The 23150-nt window shown below is 37.9% G+C and overlaps 1 protein-coding gene across 3 annotated transcripts; it reads left to right on the plus strand.

The window, feature by feature from the left end:
• Positions 1 to 2621: 2621 nt before the first annotated feature.
• DSN1 (DSN1 component of MIS12 kinetochore complex) lies at positions 2622 to 22544 on the plus strand. Of its 3 annotated transcripts, XM_034419363.2 has the most exons (13): positions 2822 to 2969; positions 3099 to 3331; positions 7961 to 7992; positions 8695 to 8752; positions 9426 to 9785; positions 10644 to 10717; positions 11162 to 11234; positions 12176 to 12263; positions 14472 to 14531; positions 16866 to 16937; positions 17808 to 17955; positions 20291 to 20378; positions 21991 to 22544. In XM_034419363.2, the coding sequence occupies exons 4-13, from the start codon at positions 8710 to 8712 to the stop codon at positions 22086 to 22088; spliced, it is 1104 nt and encodes a 367-aa protein (XP_034275254.2). In that variant the 5' UTR covers positions 2822 to 2969; positions 3099 to 3331; positions 7961 to 7992; positions 8695 to 8709; the 3' UTR covers positions 22089 to 22544. The 3 variants fall into 3 exon arrangements, with proteins under 3 accessions (XP_087742762.1, XP_034275254.2, XP_034275253.2); XM_087886636.1 differs by lacking the exon at positions 7961 to 7992 and having other exon boundaries at positions 2622 to 2969; XM_034419362.3 differs by lacking the exon at positions 2822 to 2969 and having other exon boundaries at positions 3214 to 3331; positions 7956 to 7992.
• Positions 22545 to 23150: the final 606 nt, after the last annotated feature.

Consider the following 23150-nt stretch of genomic DNA (forward strand, 5'->3'; position numbering starts at 1 on the left):
AATAGAAGGGGGGCATTGACAATTATACCACTGACTGATATGTTAATAGCTATGACAATTGAGATTTGAAAGTTGAGAGGACTCATGAAGCAGTTGAAACACTTGTGTTTCATTTATATTTTGTGTTTCTTTTTATGTAAACATTTCTTTCAAATAAGAAAGAGACGGTCATTTTAAAAATTTGAAACTATGCTCTGCCTATCAACTGCTGCAGAAAAGTCTGGCAAAGTAATGCCCAAACTAAATCTTTTATTTCAGTGATGAACCTTGGATTTGGCTTATGTACTCATTTAGAATTCATCTCTTCCTTGAGTTCAAAAGTATCGTGACAGTTGGTAACACCTATATACTTACTGTGTTCAACTTCTTTGCTTAGAAATGATGAGCAGCAGGATCACATCTGTTTTAGTTATGCTTTTTAACTATATGGATATTCATTAGCATGTTCTTAGATGAGCTGGTTAAGACTATTTGGGGTAGGGGCTATTTTGTTTGATTAAAGTGGATAAACTAGCTTTCCAGGTCCTCCAGTAATGGTTGATCATCAAAAGCTATTTCTAATTTCTTCGGCATGAGAGCTTTCAAACAGGCATTTGCACTTGGGCACAAAGCTGTTCCTGAATTGAAAAAACAAAACAAAAACTGAGAACAGAAAAATCCTTGTTTTGATTGTTTCCTGAGATTGATTCAAATAATGTGTTAATTTTCAATAGTCACCTCAATTTTTTTTTTCATATGCTGGCTATTCTGACATTTGCCAAAGGAATGGGGGACATTCACATACTAAGAATATAAAGACCATAAAGGCACTATTAAGCTAAAGTATCCTTTTTTGAATAAGTCATAAGAAGTGTCTATGGAGAGTCTCGGTCATCCAGGTCATGATTCTCCTAAAGGTGCTTTTTCAAGAGGCAACTGGACTTTCTTGTTTTACTCTGAAGATGTTTTGCTTCTCATCCAAGAAGCTTCTTGGATGAGAAGCGAATGTCTTCAAGGAAAAACAAGAAAGTCCAGTTGCCTCTTGAAAAAGCACCTTTGGCACAAGTCATAAAAAGGTAAAACATATTTTAACATAGTGAAATGAATTCAAAGTTCCTTAGGACCTTTCCTGCCTAGCAATCTCTGCAGCCAGGAATAGGAGGCCGAAGGGTGGGGGCCGGCAGTGGGCAGGGCTACATTTGGAGTATAAGACGCACCCAAATTTTCAGCCTCTTTTGGGGGGGGGGGGTCTTATATTCAGCATGAGTTTGTAGTAGAACAAGTCATATGAACCTGCCTGTAATGCAGAGTTGTCCCTCACACCTACCTTTCTCAGAGCTATTTCTGACTCAATGGATCAAAAGCAAGGTATTTGGGGGTCTATGTATGTGCTCTAAAGTCTCTCAAAGTTATGACTTGGCTCTGGATGCCTTTTGAACTCATTTCCAAAGGAAATTCATCTAGTTCCCTTGTTAATAATCTGCATGCATATGGCATCATTTCTATTTAATCAAATATTTTAATGTACTGAGATGCCAGAGTATATTAATCAAATGTATTTTATCAGTATTTTTATATTCAGCTGTTTTTTAAACTCTCATTTGATAAGTTTTCAATTGCTCTTACTTGATTTGGATACTATTTTATTGTGCTACTTTTTTATATCATGGGAGTTAATATATTTGTAATATGGATTTTATTAGTATACAACAAAGACATTGAGCAGATGGCATATAGCACAACAGCAAAAATTAAAATTAAGCTCAACTTTTGTCATAGCAGTTTTTAATATTTTTAAGATTTTTAAAGCACAAATTCATTTTTCTGCTAAAGGATTTCTGACACTTTAAATAGATGTGGCAGGGATATTTATTTTTATCTCACTTTCATACACACACACACACACACACACACACACACACACACACGGCAGCAACCTACCAAATACTCCTTCCTCCTGTGTTTCTCACAACAATAATCCTGTGAGATGAATTGACTGAGAAAGAATTTGGGACAAGCCATAAAAAGGTAAAACGCATTTTATTTTAACATTGTGAAATGAATTCAAAGTTCCTTAGGACCTTTCCTGCCTAGCCCTGCTTTTAAGGAATGCCTGTCATTGCAGATTTCATTTTTCTGGTGATCCTGTTTTACCATGAAGAATTAGAGATCGTCAATCCTCACCCCATCTCCGACAGTTTTAATAATCAAATTTTGGATGTTTAAAATCCTTATGACAAGGAAGACCCAACAAATTGAATGCATATTTTAGAAATCTGCAATTGAAATAAGTTATAACTTAACAGAATTTTCATTTTGAAATGAAAATGTGAGATACTGTAACAGAAGTTAATACAAGTTTCCTTGTTTGGATAATGTATGACAGACCACCCTCGGGTTATCAATATAAAAACATGCAAAGGGACCGATTTCCTGATCTGGAATGATGATGAGAGTTGCCTAGAGAAATCAATCGAGAAATCTGGAATTTGTTATCAGGCCAGCAGTGGGAATATTTTTTTGTGCAATGTCGAAAATAAAAGGTTTTGTATACAACGAACAGGTTTAGGCAGAAGCGGGGCGGGGCCAGGTAATTTAAAGCGGACCTATGCTACCAACTTCGAGCTCTCCGATATGTGTTCAGGAGAAAACCCTCCCTCATCCTGCAACGGCAACAGGATGAGTTGCTTCTGCAGCACGATGTTTAATACGAAAAATAATAACTTTTTCATATATAATGAAACCTGTTTTTTTTTTTTTTTTTAAAGCAAACCCTGAGACTTCCATTGTTTTTGGCTGATAGAACTTACGCTGTACAAGTGCAGAGATCCTGTATTTCTTCGTTTTTCCTCTCGGAGGTGGAGTGGGCAGAAAATATTTTTCTAATTAGAATTCTATGATTTCCAAATAAAAGCATTTTTTAAAATCTCATGTCGGGAACACTGCAAAACAAGCAATGGGACGAAATAAGCCTCTAGAGATGTGGAGAGGTGAGTTGTCCAACCAGACTCCACCAACGCGTTGGATTATATGGGCCACGGATAAAGCGGGGGGTAGCGTATTTAGATGTCCCCAAAGTTGTCTTAGTATTTTCTCTCTTTGACATTCTCCTCCTGCAGGTGACCCAAACGCGTCCAACAAAGCTAAGCCTGATGAGAAGAGGCTAGTAAATTAAGTTACACCCTCTTTCTCCATAGTGTGGAAATGGGAGGTGCCAGTCTAGTCTGCATTTATCCTTGGTCTAGCTCTATGGGCTAAGTTGAAACTGCTGAAGTTCCGCCTCCTTCTGTCTCAGCTATGGACGCATTTTAGCTCCAGAGCTTAGAGCTGAGCTTGGAATTCCCTGGATAAGGTAGTATTTTATTTTATTTTATTTTATTTTATTTTATATTTTTCCTTTTCTTTTACTTATAGATATCTGTTTCTTTCTTGTTTTTACTTGCTGGTTCCTTGCAGCGTGGGAGGGCTCCTTGGCGCGGCTTCCCTTTGATCCCCGGCTGCTCAGCTGTAGCGCGGGGCGGCATTTTTGAATTCGAGCTACTTGCTGAGCCCAACGGCCGCGCCAGCCTTCTCTAGCCTGGGCGCGGGCCGATTTTGACTGCTACTGCTGCTGCCTCCGTGGAGCGCTGGGTGCGCGGCGGAGCGGATTGGGGCCAGTAAAGCCTTGCCCTGGTGTAAGTGAGGGCGGCTGTGTTTCCCGCACATTTCTGGGCTGGCTTAAGTCCCTGCGGCCATGGGAGTTTCCAGGCCTGGTGGGCTCTCCGCGGGAGCGGATGGGAGCAGGGGTGGGTTCTAAATTGTTTTACTACCGGTTCTGTGGGCGTGGCTCGGAGGTCATGTGACTGGGTGGGCGTGGCTAGCTGGTCACATGACCGGGTGGCCATGGCTATGCGTATAGGGACTACCCAGAGGGCTCAAAAAAGTGATTTCTGACAGGTCTTCGGACTTTTGACCGGTCTTCACACTTATGACTGGTTATCATTTATGCCCATTGTAGCATTCTTAACAACCGTGTCACTCATTTCACAACTGCTTCTCTTCACCATGGTGACAAGATAGGGCAGAAATGTAAAATGTGAGGACAGTCGTAAGTTCGAGGACTGGTCAAAAGTGTGAGGACCAATCAAAAATAACTTTTTCAGCCCTCTGAGTAGTCCATATGCACAAAAGGATACAACAATAGAGAGGGATGAAGGAAGGAGAAGAGAGGGAAGGAAGAGAAGGGATGAAGGAAGGGAATGGAAATTAGAGTAGGAGTGAGGGTAAGAGAGGAAGGAAGAGAGGAGGAGAAGGAGAAAGGAAGAGGAAGTAGGGAGGAGAAAAAGAGGGTGGGGGGAAGAGAAAGTAAGAAGGAAAGAAAAGAGAGAGGTGGTAGGTTTGAGGAGAAAGATTGCTGTACAATAAAAAAGATGAAAGGGAAGAAAGCCAACCCCAAACAAATATAACGATATTAAGTTAAACTTTAAAGAATAAAAGAGAACAAATATGAATAAATAGCAATAATTAGAAAGACACATACAAACATACAGTGTATTTTCTTTGAACAGAGTATTTGGCCGGTTCACAAATTTAAACAGTGTTTAGTCATTTCAATTAAATTTACAATTTCTATATTTCCTTTTTGCCATATTTATTCCTCATCTATTTTTTTAAAAAACCAATATTACCCTTCATCCTCATCTCTAATCTTAATCAAATTCAATTTTTCCCTTCTATTCTATATTATACCCCTTCCCATTGTCATCTATTTTTATATCCATCCTCACATTGGTTAATTATTTAATATTACAGTTGTTTAATACAAATTCAACATTTTAATGTAAATCAATTAGTTATATAACTATCTTTTTTGTATATTAATCAATATGAACATGAATATTCCAATTATTTCCATGCAATCCAATTTCTTACAAATCAATTAATTATATTTTCCAATAATAATAAACCAAATTATTCCTCCAAACCACAACTTAACCATTTCTGCTTTCAACACAATATACAATTAATAGTATCTCAATTATTACAATTCTCTAGTTAAATAGAGCTTTTTTTCTTTTGTGTTTTAAAAACTTGAACTCTCCTCTTTTGCCCTAAATTTCCCATTGTTTGCACCTACCTTATTTGGTGAGCAAAAAGAAAAAGAAATCTTTCCCTGCCTCATTTTATCACGTTGCAGCAGAGCCTGCTTTACTTTCAGTTTCGTTTTTTCCCTAGCATAGCTACTCATTTGTTTTGTTTTAACACTGATCAGCTGTAGGGCGGCCCTTTGAAATCCGGGGGAAAGAGTTTAAACAGTTTTTTTTCCCTCTAGCCATCAGTTGGGACTCAGGAGGCAGCAATAGATTGGGAGTGGGGCCAAATAAAAGGTAAGAATAACGTGGGTGGGTGGGTGGAGAGGCGGGGGGGGAGAGAACCGGTTCGGTGACGTCATATCGTCACCGCTACCGGCTCGTGGGAAACGGTACGAACCGGGAGCAACCCACCACTGGATGGGAGCCAGAGCCAAGTGTAGCAGCTGTGGTGCCTGCAGGCTCGCTGTGTGGCCTGTCCTGGCTGAACATGGGGCCTAATCCTGTCTGTTGTTGCCCTGGTAGCGCAGCAGACTAAAGCACTGTTATTACTCCTTTGGGAGTAGGGCGGTATACAAATTCAATAAATAATAATAACATCAGCTGCCTGCAATTACTGCAAGTTCAAATCTCACCAGGCTCAAGGTGGACTCAGCCTTCCATCCTTTCTAAGGTCAGTAAAATGAGGACCCAGATTGTGGGGGCAATAAGCTGACTTTGTATAAATATACAAAAGTATGAAGGCTATTGCTTAATGCATTGTAAGCCGCCCTGAGTCTTCGGAGAAGGGCAGCATATAAATCAAATTAAAAAAATAAAATAAAATAATGCAGGGACGGTTGGACAGCGGCCATTTTGGAAGCAGCCTTGTGGGACCAGGCCAGTATCACTTCATGTTATTTGGCTCTTGTCTAATTGAAGGCCTTGGAGGACTGGACTGTAATTAATTTAATTCCCCCTAGAGAGGGTATTTCTGGTCTACTGTGACTGGATTGCTGGTGGAACCTTTGTATTTTATACCTTGAGGGTGCCTGGTCTTAACTGCTTCTAATATGGAGGAGACTGATAGACAAGACTCCTTTTCTGCAGAAGGATCGTGGTCCCCCCCACATGGCAGAGGAAGCAGAGCTACTTCGAAGCCTAGGACTGCCAGTCTTGCAGCAGCTGCAAAAATCAAGGCCAAGGCCAGATCACGCCCGGGCCTTTCTAAGTCAGAGGAGAAGACTGCACTTGTGAGACAAAGAGCCCTGGACAAGGAGTTTGCTAAGGCAGGGGTTTTGCCCCAGGCTTCTTCTTCTGTTTCAGCCGTGTCTGAACAACAATTGGTCTCTCTTTCCCCAATCATGTCTGGGCAGCTGACCCAAGGTGTAGAGTCGCAGAGTGGGCCTCCCTTGCAGGGAGCGGGTAGACCCGGGTCCCCTGGAGCCATGGGAGATGCTCAGGCACCTTCTGGGATTTCAGGAGTGGGGCCTAGGGTCCCTGAGGCCACCTTCACCCCTACAGTGGTGGGGCTCCATCAAGGGGAGTTGGGAGAGCAGGAGGTCCCGGATTTCATGAAAAGATGGATTGACCAAGCTATATGTAAGGATATAGCAGAAGGCATGAGTTTGCAGTGTCAGGCGCCAGTGCCAATGTATGATTACAGGCCTAGCCTGGAATCCTACAGGTTCATACCAGAGGTAGTGGATTACCAGGAGCCAGTATCCCCTACTCCCTCCGAGTTTAGCCGTTATGCGGAGGACTTCCAAGGGGAGGAGGATTTTTCTGATGCTGAGCAGGAGCCACACCAGAGACCGCACTTTAGAGGGCTCTTTAATCCGGCCTTTTGAGCCCACTGCTAGCTAAGGCCCGGGCTACAGCCAGCCTGGGACAGGCTCCTGCACCTTCTGATAAGGACTTGTCCAGTGGGGATCAGGAGGATTTTCTCTTTTCGGAACAACCTGTGGCAACAGATACCATTCCTGTACCTGACATGTTCATAGACACAATTCATAAGCAGTGGGTCTCACCAGCAACGGTGCCTAGAGTCACGGGGCTGGAGAATCAGCTGTTTGAAGTGGATACAGCTCTGCTCAAGTTGTTGGAGGTCCCGAAAGTAGACACGCCTGTTGGGCTTGATTGTGGTCGTAAGTTGAGGACTACCGATATTTATGTTTTTCGGTACTGAAAGTGGAAGTTGCAGAGAATGAAAAGTAGTTGTGCAAAAAGTAGGTTGTGCTTATCTGCAATATTTACCAAGGTACTTTTGACTGAAGCGGCTTTCTGGGGTTGCTGCATGGTGGGACTGTTAATGTCTTTAATGTAAACCTAATGTATCTGTATTGTAATGATCCTTGCAACCACTTCATGTCTAGCAGTCCTCTGGATATTTGCAGCTCAGATATGGTTCTCTTGACTTCCTTATAGTCAAATGTTCAATGGATCAGAGGTTCTTGGCCATTCCTACCTTGTATTTCATGTTCCTTGGTCTTGCTGTTGTTTGAGGCCCAGTGGTAAATATAAACAAAACTTTATTTAGCTTAAACAGGCTGTGCTTGCTGACATTTTCTTTGTAGGCAACTGAAGAGCCCCACTGCTAGCACTGATGATGTTACCTAGTTTGGGAAATGAAACATTTGTAAGAAAACAAGCAAGCTCACCAAGGATCCCTCACGTCAACCCTGAGCTTCAAATATTCTCCTTTATCAATAGCCTCACTTTGAATTTGGGTTTTCTGGCTTTAGTTCCATAAGCTGTATTGCAGTTGCTGGGGAAAATGATGATGATAACTGGACACATAATGATTGGATACTGAACCAACATCTGCAAAATTTCTAAAAGCAATGTTTGACTGTAGTTATTTAATTAGTTTTGTTTTTAAAGGATGGGAAACTAGGCTTAATGAGAATTCTTTGTTAAACTTTTCAGCACAGAAGGTATTCTTCCAAAGGCCTTGGCTCAACAGGTAAATGAAACTACCTAAAAGCTTTAAAACATATAGCACTTTTAATGCTTTAGTAAGAAATATTAGTATTCAAATTAAGCCCTCCATTTTCCTGCAATTCTGTAGTAGTAGTCAATAATTCAACATGTAGTGGGGGGCCAAGATGTGTCAATCATCTATAAAACAGAACAGAGTCTGCATATTTAACAAAGGCAATTGATAGGTCCAACTATGTATTCAATTTATTTATATGGGGTTGGTTATTACCTAAGGGAAAAAAGGAGTATCAGATTAAGTGAAGTTACAGAGATTTTAAAGAGCTGTGGATGGAATATCTATGCATTTCTTGTTAAGCATAGAAAATTTTGCTTATTTTTATATTTGTTTCCCATTTGTATGTCTTTGTATAATCTGAAGCAGTAAATCATGTGAGAATTCTACTATACCTTGTAGATCTCTCCATATAAATATTTTATGAAATCAGACTAATTTGGAAAGCAATTGTATTGTGTAAAGTTCAGCAAAAAAACAACAACCCATGAATCTTCAAGCGTCCTGAATCCTTTGAATAAGGAGAATGTTCTTGGAGAAAGAAAACAATTGGCCTTTTCTATCACAGCAGAAACATCAAGATAACTTTTATTTTCTAATGTAATGCCTGTGGGGGAAAAAGAATTTAATGTTTTCTATGTTTTGTGAGAAATACACATTTTTTTGTTTCAGATCAGTTCTCAAGACATGCAGTCTGCTTCTGTATGTGGAAAAAAGGCCAAGACATTGGGTAAAAGGATTAATACAATTTTTTTGTTTGATCTTCCGTTAGTGCTTTGTCAAAGTATGTGTCACTGTCAATTACAGCTTGCTACAATGTGTGAACCCACCTCAACAAGCCATATAAAGTAAACCATAGTTTAGCAGTATATGAGGGCCATTAGTAAGTTGAGGACTCCTTGTATCTCTATTACTATACAGAAAAGAAATGTGGGGGAAAACCATTAATTGGTTTGTGGATCAATTAACCTTATCATTTCGGTTTGAACCAATATTTAGAATTTGTGTAAAAGTGCTAATAGTAACTGCTGGGCTAGTTGAAATGTGCTGGTTTAGAAACTGATCTATGAATTGGCAATCTGTGGGTATTTTGGTTAGGTTCTCATAATTCTTAGTTAACATGGGTAGGCCTTAGTAAGCCTCCTAAAACACAAGGCTACATAGCCCTTATTTTCATATATATATGAAAAGTGTGTGTGTGTGTGTGTGTGTGTGTGTGTGTGTGTGTGTAGCTAGCCTATTCCTGTATCAGCTTCTTTTCCCTCTGCTTACAACCTGTTTGCGTGCATTTTAAATTCATATAATCGAAAAAACTCAGTTGCATGCTGAATTTCTTTCCATTTTGCTTTGAAATATTTTGGTTTTTACATGAAGCATATTTTCTCTACTTTCTTTCTTTGTAGAAAATGTGTATAACCAAGAGATTGTGGCTGCTGAATGCTTTGTCAAACCAGAAAATATTGCTAGTGGTAGCAGTGCGATCCCACTTGAAATGACAGACAGCCATTCAGCGATGTTGGTCGAGACTAGCAAACAAAAATACCATCCAGAATATAATCGGAAGAATGAATGTTCCCATGGGCTTGAAAAAGCATCCTCGCAGGGTGTTGATCCTGAAATACATCATGCTTCAACTTCATTTAATGTATCCTTTGGAAAGCTCCCTAGCCCAAAAGTTGCACGTCGCTCCATGAGTCGCTTCAGTCTGAAACAAGGTGTTAATCGCCGGAAGTCACTGCCACCTTTTCATGTCGATATTTTGGGTATGTTTCCTTGACGCAAACAACGATTAAGGATGAATTTAGTAGGAGGAAGGCAACATGAATTGAGTTCTGGAAGAAGCTATGTGAACTATCCCTAAACAGATGGCACCCTAAAATTTGCTTCCAGCTGAACTATCCAACTGGTTGCTTTATAATACTGGACTTAGCTTTTTTTTTTTAATGGACTTTCTGCCTTCATCAGTGCAACAACCCTCAAGATTAGATTGGAAGAACTGAAGTTTTAGTCCACTTTTTTGTGTACTGAAGGTTTGGGCTTTTTTAGCAGAATGTATGCCTTACATTCTAAAGACTATGCACTCCTTAGATTACCAAGACATTAGACACATTTTCAGAACTTTTAGTTTTACCCATTTTGAGTGGCTCTAGGTGTTGCAGAGAAGATGTTGTGGTGCTATATTACAGGCCACTGATTGCCTGTTTCTGGTCTAAAACAATGTTCACCTGCCCTTAAATAATTGCACTATAGATTTTCAAAAAAATGCTCTTTACAAAAGAGTAAATGAAGTAGTAATGAAGTAGTGAAAAAATTGGGGGCATAAAGTGCTCTCGTTTGATTTATTATGTATCTATTTAATTTATTATTTTCCAACCTGGTCTTCTCTAAAGATGGTGAACATCAACTCTCACCCAGCACCAAGTTAGAGGAAGGATCTGTTCTTGTAATAATGCTTACCTGTTCAGAGATAAGTACCACACTGTTTAGTAAGGTTTGCTTGTGGATTGTAAAAATGTAAATTGTCTAAAAATATTGGGCATAGTGTTCAATTGTTAAAATATAGTAATTTGAAAACATATTCTTTCCCAAACTGAAATAATACCATTTTGCTGAACTTTCAGACTTGAGTAAGGCAATCAGCCTGGATTTGCCAGAGGCTGAGAGAATGGCAGCACTCCTTCTTTCTAGTTTCCAGGTAAAGTTCAAGTTAAATCTTAATGGGGTTGCCACTGTGGAAAAGTGGTGACTCACTACACAGAGTTTTTCTTTGTTGAGGGTGGATAACAGTGGTGATGGTAGCATGATGAATGCAGCAAGGGGGAGACCTACATATTGTAAGACTGCACAAGCCACTATCTAAACTTGGTTCTTATCAGAATGAGTTCTGATTAGCAATGAAGTTCTTATTATAGAAAGTGCTACTTTTATTGATGTGGTTATTGAGAACTAGTTGATTTATACAATAAGTGCACTTCTGATTACTGAAGTCTGATTGGGGTTTTGGTTGCAGCACACACAGTATATGGCTAAAAGTTCTCTTATTTTTAGTAGCATTGTTGAAAAGTTAAAATTTAGCATGGATTCTGTGAACATTTAAAGATCAAATACATTCAAATTTAAATCTTTTCTTTCCTGTTAGTACTCTGCCCAAAAGCTTGAGCAGTCTCTGGGGCACATGGAAGGCTTTAATTTTGAAACTTTTCAGCAGAATGGTGAGTTTTATGTATGGTTTACCTCAAGAGAGAAAGGGTTATGTCTCATCTGAAGAACACCTGGGAATCAATTTGGTCAAGACTGTTTGATCTTAAAACAAGTATTCTGAGAAGCTGATCTCAGCAACCTAAAAACCTGTCCAAATTATTTCGGACAGATAATTTTGAAGGAAATCTGCCATATTTCATTTTTAAATGTGTTAACTTGGCTTTTGGTCTTCACTGAACATAGCAGTTGAGAAAAAAAAAAAACTCAGATAACTATCATGCAGGTATTTGCAACTAGCAAAGATTCGGAAATGTGGACCAATGGTCTATCAGTAGGACACTGATTAGGCATATAAACTATTGTACTGTAGAAGGTGTAGCAGAACCTGAGAATGGAGTCAAATGAGGAAACATTCTAGAGCAGGCCTGTCAAACTGGTGGCCTGCAGGCTGGATGCATCACATGTAGGCCACACCCACCCCGATTCTGCAAAGGCAAAAAACATTGCGATACATCACAATACGTCACGTAACGCAATCGAGTTTGACACTCGTGGTCTAGAGTCTATGTGGCCACAAATGGACTAAGTGCAACCTCTCTTGAATTCTGTTGACCCTTATCTAACACCAAGATAATGCTGACAATTAGTTGAGTAGATTCCTGCGCATAGGCACGATTAACAATAAATCAATTTAATTGGAACTTCATATGCAGTCCTGATCTTTCACGCCTGACATGTACTTGCTAACACTGATTCTTCTCTGTTATACACTACCTTTGGCATCTCATTATGTGAATTGAAATTTTATTTAGAAATACAACCAATGTTTCCTATTACAAGAGAAAATCAATGGTAGTAGACAAAAGCTCATCTCCCCCCCCTCCCCCCCACTTAGTGATCTCTCATATAGCATTTCATCCTATTCACTCTGGGTTTTCATTATCTTTTCCAGTGAGCTCACTTTCAGAAGAGTTGAGGCTCCATATAAAGAAACTGATCCTTGATGGAATGGTGCAGAAATGCTTTGATGACCCCAAATGGTAAAATGACTAATCTTTTTTTTTATGTGTTCCAACTAAAACATGTTCTTATCGTCATGAACCTGATACATTCCGCATTTTTTGGAGTATAAGATGCACCTTTCCCCCCCCTAAAAGGGTGAAAATTTAAGTGCATCTTATACACTGAATGTAGCCCCGCCCACTCACTGGCCCCCACTCTTTGGCCTCTGCAGCAGTTACCTCCTTGCAAGCAAACAGCAAGAAAAAACAGCTCCTTTCAGCTTCAGCACAGCCTAATTAGCACAAGTTGATTGGATCGGCCTCCTGACTCAGCTGATTCGCTCTCAGCTGTTTTGCGCAGGGCTCTGCTGCTTGCTGCAAAGAGGTAAATTGCTGGAGCAGATTTTTTTTTCCTTGTGCTAATCAAGCTATGCTGAAAATGAAAATGAAAGTAAAGCAGGCTGTTTGCTGTAACGAGGCAAAATTGTTCAGAGGCAGAGGGAAATTTCTTTTTCTTCTTTTCCTCATCAAAAAAAATTGGTGCGGCTTATACTCCGAAAAATACGGTACTTATATACTTCTTGAATTCTTGGTGATTTCTGAGCTTGGTTATTTTCCTGCAGACATTTAATTACTGGTCTATATAACAAAAGTGCAAGGGAGACTGGAGTTTGCTGACTATCTAACAGTTTGCCCTGTCAGTCTTGGTGGGGATGTGGCTTCCTCCTTGAAGGTTTCTTGATTAGGCTGTTGTTTCTTCCCTGATTGTTCATGTGGTGCTATTTCCTGCTTATCAGAGGGTTTATTGCAGGAGTAGATATATTCTAGGCTATTTGCTTCCTTCCTAGGCTTTTGACTGTATTGTAATGGTATGTACACATAGTCCTCGACTTACAACAGTTCATTTAATGACCTTGGAAGTTACAAACACCTTGAAAAAAGTGACTTATGACCATTTTTCATACTTATGACCATTGCAGCATCCCCATGGTCATGTGATTTACACTTGGATGCTTGACAACTGACTCGCATTTATGATGGTTGCAGTGTCCCAGAGTCATGTGATTCCCTTTTGCGATCTTCTGACAAGCAAAGTCAATGGGGAAACCAGATTCACTTAAGATATTAAGTGATATTAATTTAACAATTGCAGCAATTCACTTAACAAATGTGGCCAAAAAGTTGTAAAGTAGAGCAAAACTCTCTTAACAAATTTTCACTTAGCAACACATCTTTTGGGCTCAATTGTGCTCATAAGTTGACTACCTGTACTTGGAATATTTGTTTATTTTGCCCATCTTACTATTTAAAGCTACTTTTCAAAGTGGTAATGCTGCCTCAGGAAAAATCACTATCGTCCCAGCAGACGAAGCCAAACCACTGTTATGAACAGAACACAATATGTATGGAAAGCCAAAGAACTACTGAGGATAAAGAATCTTACAATCCCATAAATAATGACTCAATATGGAATGTGGAGAACCAAATCAAGAAAATTCTCAATATTCTAAGCAAAAAAGGACAAATCATGAAAGAAGAGTTGCAGATGAAAAGTGATAGACCTGCCCTCCTATACTTCTATGGAATGCCAAAATAACGTCCCACATATCACCTGTATTACTATCAAAGTCCTCAGCCTACAATGCATCCAAAGAACTCACCAGAAACATGGACATCTTGCAGATGGGAGGAAATACTCTTATTAATGCTCCACTACAAAGCTTCCACAATATCAAGGACCTAAGAACAGAAGAAGATGAAATTATGACTTCACTTGATGTCATAGAACTCTTCATGTCCATAGATCCAGAAGTACCCAAAAAACCACTGCAACATCACTACACAAACACATATGCAACCTAACAGAATATGCTAAAACCCAGAATCATGACATTCATCAATCTTTGCCTTTCAGTTCAATGGACAAATATATTAAGAAATCATATGAACACCCATGAATTCAGTACTCAGGATTCTTAGCTAAGATTGTGATGTGATGTCTAGAAGCAGTAGCATTCTCACACAAACACTAAAACTTTAGATCTGCTTTCTAGCTGACAAAGCTTAAAGAGTTACAATAACCCAACAGTTCACCCCCAAGCTACAGATATTTTCCTTGTTGTATGCTGGTTGCATAAGAATTGCATATTAACATTATAGAAAGAACACAGCAGAATAAATTAGAAACAATTTGTGGTTTCCTATGTTAATAGCGTCTTAACTCTCTGCATCTTCTATCTATTTTAGCGGTCTGTCAGATCCTGCATTCAATGAATTGGTGGCTGCCTTAAAGGACACCATTGCGAGGTAAAATAGACTCAAAACCCAAATGTGCTGTAATAATATGGGCGCTGCAGTGATCAACTCAACTTGGTGATTTTCAATGGAGAATAAATTCGATGAAAGTATCTAGGGAAGTTTTTTTTTTTTAGTGTAGTAATATTTTACGATAGAAAGTGTAGCCATAAAAAGAGGAGATTCTATGTCCTCCAGTTACATCACTGCTTCACTGTCATACTTTTGTAACCCTTGGAGGTCAAAGAACAAATTATTACTCCTAGCTAGGAAAAGATTGCCTTTCCTGGACAGTAAAGTGGTAAAGGGTTGATTTATCTTTGTTCTAAAATGAAAGTCTTTTCATTTTGTCATTAAGTATTGCTTAGTTTGTTCTAAAGGGAAGGTTGGTTAAAATAGTGCTGTATTAGACTTAGCCATCTGATTGTAGACTAAAACATTTTTTCCCATCTGGTTCAAATTCTTCCTTCTCTCTCATGGTTAAACATAATTCAGCATTATATCTGAACTAATCGCCATGCAAATGAGAATGAACCTTAAGCATATTTGTTCTCATTAGCATAATATGTTGATGCATGATTAAAGGCTGTAAGCGGAATGACAATCTGCAATTTGCTCCAGGAACAAGTGCAAACAACCATGGACTCTTCCTCTTCTTAAGATATCAGTAGTAATATGCCCACATGAGAGAGAATAAAAACGTGTATTTATTAAAACGTATATACTGCTTCCCATGAAAAAGAATCCCCAAACAAACAAACATTACATTTGAAGTTAAAACAGTAGGTTGGAAGCAATTAATAAAAACAAAGATGTTTTACAAGAATACAATACAAAATAAAATCTGAAAAATAAAGATTAAAATATTAATAGAGAATGCAAGCAGTAATAAAAGAATTAAAAATTACAGTAGGATTAAAACATAAATTCTGGGGAAATAACAGTATTTACCTTGTGCCAAAAGAGATGATAAAGATGGCCCTTGGTTGAAAGGTATCCTGAGCAGGTCTTTCAATTATGTTATGAGTAGGATATAATGGGAAAAGATGATTTTTCAGATTTTAAATTGTAAATGGCTTTGTAGTTAAAGCAACCGTCTTGAATTGGGACTGGAAAAAAAATGGAAGCCAGTGAAGACCATAAAGAACTTGAATATTATGTTTGGATTGCCTCATTACAGTCATACCTCTGCCACAGTAGGTTGAAGTAACTGAAGTTTCTGAGGTGTATCCAAGGGCAGTCTAGAATATAACACATTGCAGTAATCTAGTGCAGCATTCTAGAGTCATCTATAAAAAGCAGATGACTCAGAGGATGTTGACTTTTGGATCCAGTTAATCATGAAGGTTATTCAGGTTATTCAGGCTTTTAATGAACAAAATGTACTTGAGTAATTAGAACCAAAATTTCACAACAATTTCCATGATGTGCCTTTTTTCTGGAACCCATTGTTTATTTGCTCTTTGTTTTCTTTTTTCTTTTTGTGAAGTACCAAGTGATAGTAGCCCTTTGTTTTGTGAACTGTTTTTCCCCCTCTAAATCTGATATGGTATGTTTTATAATGTAATTGCAATACTTGTCTAACATGGTCTAATAAAAGCTTTTGTGCTTTATAAGCATTTTCTATTTATAAATTTAGCCTATTCAATCATTCATTGAGTCTTTTAATGCCTTGATATCATTTTTTGTTCCTGCAAGGAAAAGAAGCTTTAAAGAATGCTTTCCTGTTAGTATTTATTTATTAAATTTACTAAAATTTTACTTTAAAAAACCCCATTGGTTAAAGTCTGTTATCTCTCTATTAAAACAGAATGAAACTGGAAACAGGTCGAGGTTATTCAGTTTATAAGTCATATATCATCCATCCCTGAACCATGTTCATTAAGAAACTATAAAACTGACTGAACTTTTAAAGATGGAAGAAAATTCCATTTTGATTATAATAACCCCTCCAGCATTTCAGAGTAGTTATGTGTTATAGGGGAGATGGACTTCCTGTATTAAAGTAGGTAATAATTCTCAAGACCTCATGAGCATTGCATAATGTATCATCCAAGTACATGCATAAATCTGACTCCCAAACTTGTTTAAAACTATGGATTAGCTCTATCTGTTTCCATCACATGAAAATTGAGTTAATTTTATTAGTCTTAGCTGAATGAAACTGATTTATGAACATCCCGTGAGAATATGGAAGACAAAGAGTGTACAGTATTGATGGACCATGTAGCGCCATATACAATTCTCAAGAGACTTTTCTGTTAAGGCTACTTCAAGTTAATGACAGCAAATGACAGCACTAATGTCTCTGGTGCTGAAGCTAATTACAATCTATATTTTTAATAGGTTTTCAGCAGAGAATCAAGCTTGGGATGAGCTACTTCTATCTTACCAGAAAAAAATGGAAGAAATATCCAGGTTAGAATATTGGCTATTTTTATCCTTAGATTATTCTGAAAGCAGGGTTACAAGGACAAAGGCTATAAAATGTATATAATGTAACGTAATGGACAAGAGCAGAAAAAAAGGGAGTATGGACAAGCCCACACATTTAAATTGCCATTAGTAAGTAAACCCCAAATAGTAAAACTGGTGTTTTTTAATATTTCCAAATAATCTAGAGTTAGCAATTTGAGTGAGGGAGCAGTAAAATGTGAACTGGTCAAAAATTTGTTGATGCTACTGAATTTTTCAGAGTGGTTGAACTGAAATGGGAAGCAATAGATATTGTTTTTAGTTACTAGCAGCTAAGAAATAGCTGACCTTCATCTCACTAGGAAGGGAAGCTGAAACTTCTAGAAGGGGAAGACAGCAGGTTGGGGGGTTGTTGAAGATAAGGACACAGATCCAATTTTGAGGGTCAGGAAAGAGTTTTAACTAAGGGGTCAAGTTAGATATATAATTTGGTTAATGCTTGCTCAGAATTTTTTCCTTATTTTATTAACCTTATAATTGTTCATTGGGGTTTGAAGTCTCTAAGGGCTACACCAGGTTTGGTAACATACAACAAACATGATAGTAATATTGTACCAGTCAAGGGATTTGGTTTTTTTATCCTGTTGAGAAGAATTCCCTTCTCAACCCCCAAAAAGGTGAAGGAAAAACTTGCCAAGTTAGATATTGTTGAGAACTGATGGTTGGCATCTAGCTGAGAAAAAAGGGAGGACTGGGAACCCAGAATGAATGAATGAGGGTTGGGCCAGAATCTGACAATCACATATCCTGTAATAGTGAATTTACTGGCCATTAAGTAGTAATTATTGTTATCTGTTTTTTTTATTTTTTAAGGCAGCTAGAGTCATGCGAGCTGAAACAAGCACCAGAGGAATCTTGCAGCTACCTTGGGGCATCCCAAGCACATGTACTTCAAGCCAAGCCAGACTATCAAAAAATACTGGATTGTCAAGCAGAAGTCTTTTATTGTCTAGAGGGAGTGGTGAGTTATGACATCAGTTATTGTACCATTGTTTTGTCATTCCTTACTGTCTTTTTAAAATTTAATGTTATTAACCAGCATTAATTTTAAAAAGGCAGTAAGGAATGTCAAAACAATGGTGCAATAATTAAGTGATGGAAAGAGTCTTGCATTGAAAGCACGCAGTTCTTTCCTCTGAGAACTTAAAGCAATTCACTTAAAGCAGCATTTATACTACATAAATATTTTGGTTCTTCTCCATCTTCCCAAAACAATAGGCAAGTGGTAATGCCAAGTTGGAGGACTTGATAATCTAGGTGGCCAGGATTCGCAGCAATAGATTCTGTCAAGAAACTGATGGATTAAATTATGTCCAGAAAGTATCCATGTGGATAGCTTGCCATTCTACATGCTTCTGAAAAACTTAGAAACTGAAAATCTTATAACAGAGGTAAAATGATAATCAAACACGGATTGTTGAGGTAGAAAGGCAGTTGAACAGTACACTTATCAGGGAAGGAGGCAACATTTTTCCTGGGCATGAGGAATAGACAGTGAGGATATGGATAAAGCCATCTAAGTGATAGCATGGCTTGGAGATTTATATAATGATTAGGAATTTCTCAATGTGACAGAATCGCAAAGCAAATAATGTACTAGAATTAGAAACTATGCCAGGATTGACTAGAAGAGGCAGTGCAAGGCCAAATAATAAACTTGGGAAGCTCCAATTATAAGTTATAAATCCAACATCATCTTTCTAAGGAATAAAAATCACAAAGCAAATAAATAGATGTGTGAGAATAGTTAGTTTAGACTTCTGTTATTTGCTTACAAAATGAGTGAAGAAGAAGAATCTAGAATGCCAATTAAAAAGAAAAATAGGTGTATTTTTCCATTCCTTTATACTGTGGGTTTTCATAAGAAATGAAAACAGGATTCTAGAGATTTTTTGTAAGCTGAATTAAAGATAGTATTTTATGCTTGGTATAAATGAGACTGTTCTGACCTAGGCTTCCTGATACAATAAAAGCACACAATGAGTCCCAAAAATCCTCTTTTTATTTCCATGAATTCTGCCCAATCTGTTCATTCAGAGGAGTCCCAAATAATTGTAAAGAGTCTGACAGAAATCTGCCACAGTTCTTCAGGATAATGGTGATAAACACCTACCTTTATCTCCCTTGACATGCTGCCAAGACCTAATTGGCAATTAACTTTGCAAAGCCACACGGAACACAGAGTCAACACAGAGCTGCAGTCTTGAAACGGGCCAGCACGAACAACAGTTGCTTCCTGCAAAGGGCTCACGTGCCTTTGTGCCTCCTTTATGTCTTATGGGAGGGGCCAATCATCTCCAAGCCCTACTCCCGAGTCGTCCCTTTTGTTTTAACTGTTCTTGCCTTCTGGCAGCTCTGCGCATGTGTGCACTGGGAACAGGCTCCCCCTGTTCCTCTTCCTCTCTGATGTCCGACTGGAGGCTCTGGAGTCCACACATAACTCCCAGATGGCCTTGGCCCCATCTCTGCCTCCGATCCAGAGCCCTCGTCTGAGCCTTCCCCAGACTCCAGGACTGGCCTATGTTCCTCCCCAGCTTCCTCACTATCCGACTCTTCTGCCAGCTCCGTAGGCTGCCAGTGTCCCACAACAGAGACAATAAACAGATAAGAGGAACAGAGGGTATTAAAAAGGGTATTGCACAAAGAAGAGGGACAATCAGCAACAAAAACCCTAGTGAAACCTTTTTTTCTAAGTTTTTAAAATAACTGCTTTATGCTTTTAACTTTTTTTTTAACTATTTATCACGTTCAGTAGTTCTGTATTGATTGCTGTTGTGCTGTTTCCTTATTGTTTTCATTCTGTGCATTTTGCAGATATTGTTGATTACTTGAATATTTTAAATATTTGAGAATATCAATTTAAATGAGTTTCATATTACATGACTTTTCTGTGCTGGCTAGTTTGGGGAAAAAACTAGGGATGGGAGATTAGCCAATCAGAATCTTGATATAAAGAATGGCACACAGTAAGAGGATAATTTATTCTGCTTTCTGTTCTGATTGGGTGAAGGACTCAGATGATTGTAAGCGATAATGAGCTTCCAAGACAAAATGGATAAATCTTTCAATCAGACATTGCTAAATTTAGAATGAAATTCTGGAAGGAGGTTACCAAGAGTCTAAGAAGGAGGGAACTTCTTAAACATTTCTCATTGTTTGATTGAATCTGGAAGTTCTGCTGAATGATGCACCCCAGTAATATTTAGTTTAGAATAATAAGAGAGAATGGTAATTTAAAGTGACAGAATAGATTATCTATGCTGGATTGTCACCTTTTAAATAATATTTCTTTTCAGCTTGATGAAATCAATCAGATGGTAAAAGTTTGTCAGACCTATGTGGAAGATACTACATTATATCTCCAGAAACTATCAGCACAACTTGGTAAGTCATGGAGTGGCTATTATTTTTGTATAACTGAAACAGATTCTGAGTGTTCTTTTTTCCTCATTCATATCAAAGGTTTATTTTGTATATTTATTAAATTTCTACACTACATGACTCCCAGTGGCTCTGCCTAATACATATTACTCAATGCACAAAACAAAAAATAATCGCTCTGTGCATATAAGTTACAAAAGGGGTTAATTTGTTGTATGTAGTATACAAATTCGATCTATCTGAAGTCTAATTTCAGGTAACACAAACATTGAAAGTGAGTTTCTGTTGTTCTCCCACCCTACCAATTTATTTCAAGCTGATTTTCAGCTCTATTGTTATGAAGTTTTAGATTTTTAAATGTCCCCATTACCAAGCACTGTAAGTTAAATTCTATTTTTATTGTAATAGTATGGAAAATATTAAACTCATAGGATGTAATTGTATTAATTTTATTAATATTGAGGTTTTTTGTCATGACTCAGAGAATGGAAACTGACAACACATGAACACTTACTGTTTTACTCTGAAAAATTGTTCTGGATAATTGGGGAACTTTACAGAGCAGTACTGTATAAGACATTGTCACAATGGTTTGGGCTCCTTTTCCTACACTGTATTTCTGTTTTCTGTAAAACAGAATTAGCTTTTTTGGTTTGTGGCAAGATTACTCTGGATCCAACCAAATATCAGTGTTGCTGATATTAATGCAATTCAGGTCATATTGATTTTACTCTCCATTAAGAGAAACTGCTGCATTGCACATTGCACATTACATTAACAGATTCGGATTATAATAATATAATCTTGGAAATGTATGTTACATTAACTGATTTAGTTATACAGTAAATCCATTGGAATAGAAAACAAATTGTATGAGAAAGGTTAAATATATTTCGGGCCGATTTTACATTAGCTATATCATGAGTTTTGTTGGGAAGATATGTGTCTCAATTTATAGAGATTCTTTAGCAATTCATGCAACAGCAACTCAATGTGTTACTTAGTTTCTGCGTAAATACATCTTAGAAAACAAAATCACAATTTGAAACTTGTTTGTAGTTTTAACTATAGTTTATTATGTCTGAATTCACAATTAACTTAGGCTGCAAAAATGGCAATTATCTTTCTACAAGTGTGGAAGCTTTATTAAATATTTGTATTAATTAACATCCTTATAATTAAAACAAATTTTAAACTTAATAAAAAGAAGCCAAAACAAAAGAAAACAAATTAAACAATGCCTAACAAAGAATACAAACTAAGAAAAAAAGAAAAATATCTGCCTTATATTTTATATTATCAATAATCACAGGTTTACCAATAAATTCATTACTATATCAGTGCATATTATTATTGTAAAATATTGTAAAATATATAAACACTGCTGTATTCTTTAATTAGTAGAAAATGCTGCCTTCTCCGAAACAAATAGGTCACATTTCCAACAACTATTCTTAACATCTGCAATAATACCCATTTCTTAAATAATTACATGACCACAAAGCTTAGCAGATCTATGTTAAGACTTTTTTAGTGTCATTAGGTTCCATGATTTTGCTGTTCTCCAACATTCAGCTAAGTATCTGGAATTAATACAATATTCTTTCTATTTCAGCATCTAGAACTTTCCTGAGATTAGAGAAATCACCAGCCCGAAAACTTCTGAGGCTTTTCCAGACAAAATCATCTGTACTGCCACCTCCAAAGGATTAAAGAAAGTTTGTTTCATTTTGCTAACAGGCATTTCTTCAAGACATTCATCTGACTTTCTAAAACTCACTTTGGAAATATCTAGGTAGGCCATAGCTGTTAGCAACTTAAATATTGGCTTGGCCATTATTACTGAAAAGAGCAAGAAGCTGATCTCTCCATAGATGTATGGGGGGGGGGGGAGGAGGAAGAGAACAACAGATAGATATAGCAGCTTTTCATTCTGTTTGAGCGTATTTTTCTCCATTCTACTATGAACATTTGATGAATAGTAGACACGTGTGTAAAAGTCTTGCAGTATTTTTAGCTGCTTTGTCTTGTCTTCAATATTCTGATGCTACTCAGAAATAAATTTTATACTCCTAAATGTGAAAATCAATTCTCACATAGACAGGCAAATATTGGTAAAAAATAGTATTGATTTCCAACTGGAATGATTAAAGGTTTTCAGGAGTCCCATGCTATGCTCTATTCTTTCAATCCTGGAACAGGAATTTCATGGGGGGAGGGGGCAGAGTTTCAGAAGAGTAGGTACCTATGCATCCATGTTTTGTACATTTAATATGCAATTGGAGCTCTTGCCTCACAATCAGGAGGTTGTGAGTTCGATTCTAGGTAGAGGCAGATGTAGGGTCTCCTGCTTGGGGAGGGGGTTAGACTAGATGACCTGTAAGGTCCCTTCCAACTCTGTTAATCTGTTAAATGAAATCCTTCATTCGAATTGAGCATAATCTTTAGAGCTTTTCTTCTTTTTAGTCACCCTAATTATCTAGGACTTTCCTGTAAAACTTGAAGTAGAAATCAAACATCTAAATGGGGTCCCCTTAAACTTGCTGGTACCTCCCTCTAGCATTCGGCTCAGTAACGTTAAAGATCTCAACTCCAGAATTTCTGCTTTAACAAGCCCTTCCTAAATTCAAAGGGAGACTAAAGAGCGAGTAACAGGATTAAAAAAAAAGAAAGGGGGGGGGACGACGGACGAGGACAAAGATCGTCCATGGCGCGTGCGCACAACGTTCTCCCGGTTTTGTGACGAGAAACCAAACAAAGCAAGTGCAAACTTTT

The sequence above is a fragment of the Pantherophis guttatus genome, chromosome 2 (genome assembly GCF_059756535.1).
Source record: "Pantherophis guttatus breed Tessera chromosome 2, ASM5975653v1, whole genome shotgun sequence".
Lineage (NCBI taxonomy): Eukaryota > Metazoa > Chordata > Lepidosauria > Squamata > Colubridae > Pantherophis > Pantherophis guttatus.

Coding starts and splice junctions, on each gene's coding strand:
- DSN1 (XM_087886636.1), top strand. CDS start 8,710: ATGCAGTCTGCTTCTGTATGTGGAAAAAAGGCCAAGACATTGG. Junction 14,532..16,865: donor TTAAAGGACACCATTGCGAG/GTAAAATAGACT, acceptor TATTTTTAATAG/GTTTTCAGCAGAGAATCAAG. Junction 16,938..17,807: donor AAAATGGAAGAAATATCCAG/GTTAGAATATTG, acceptor TTATTTTTTAAG/GCAGCTAGAGTCATGCGAGC.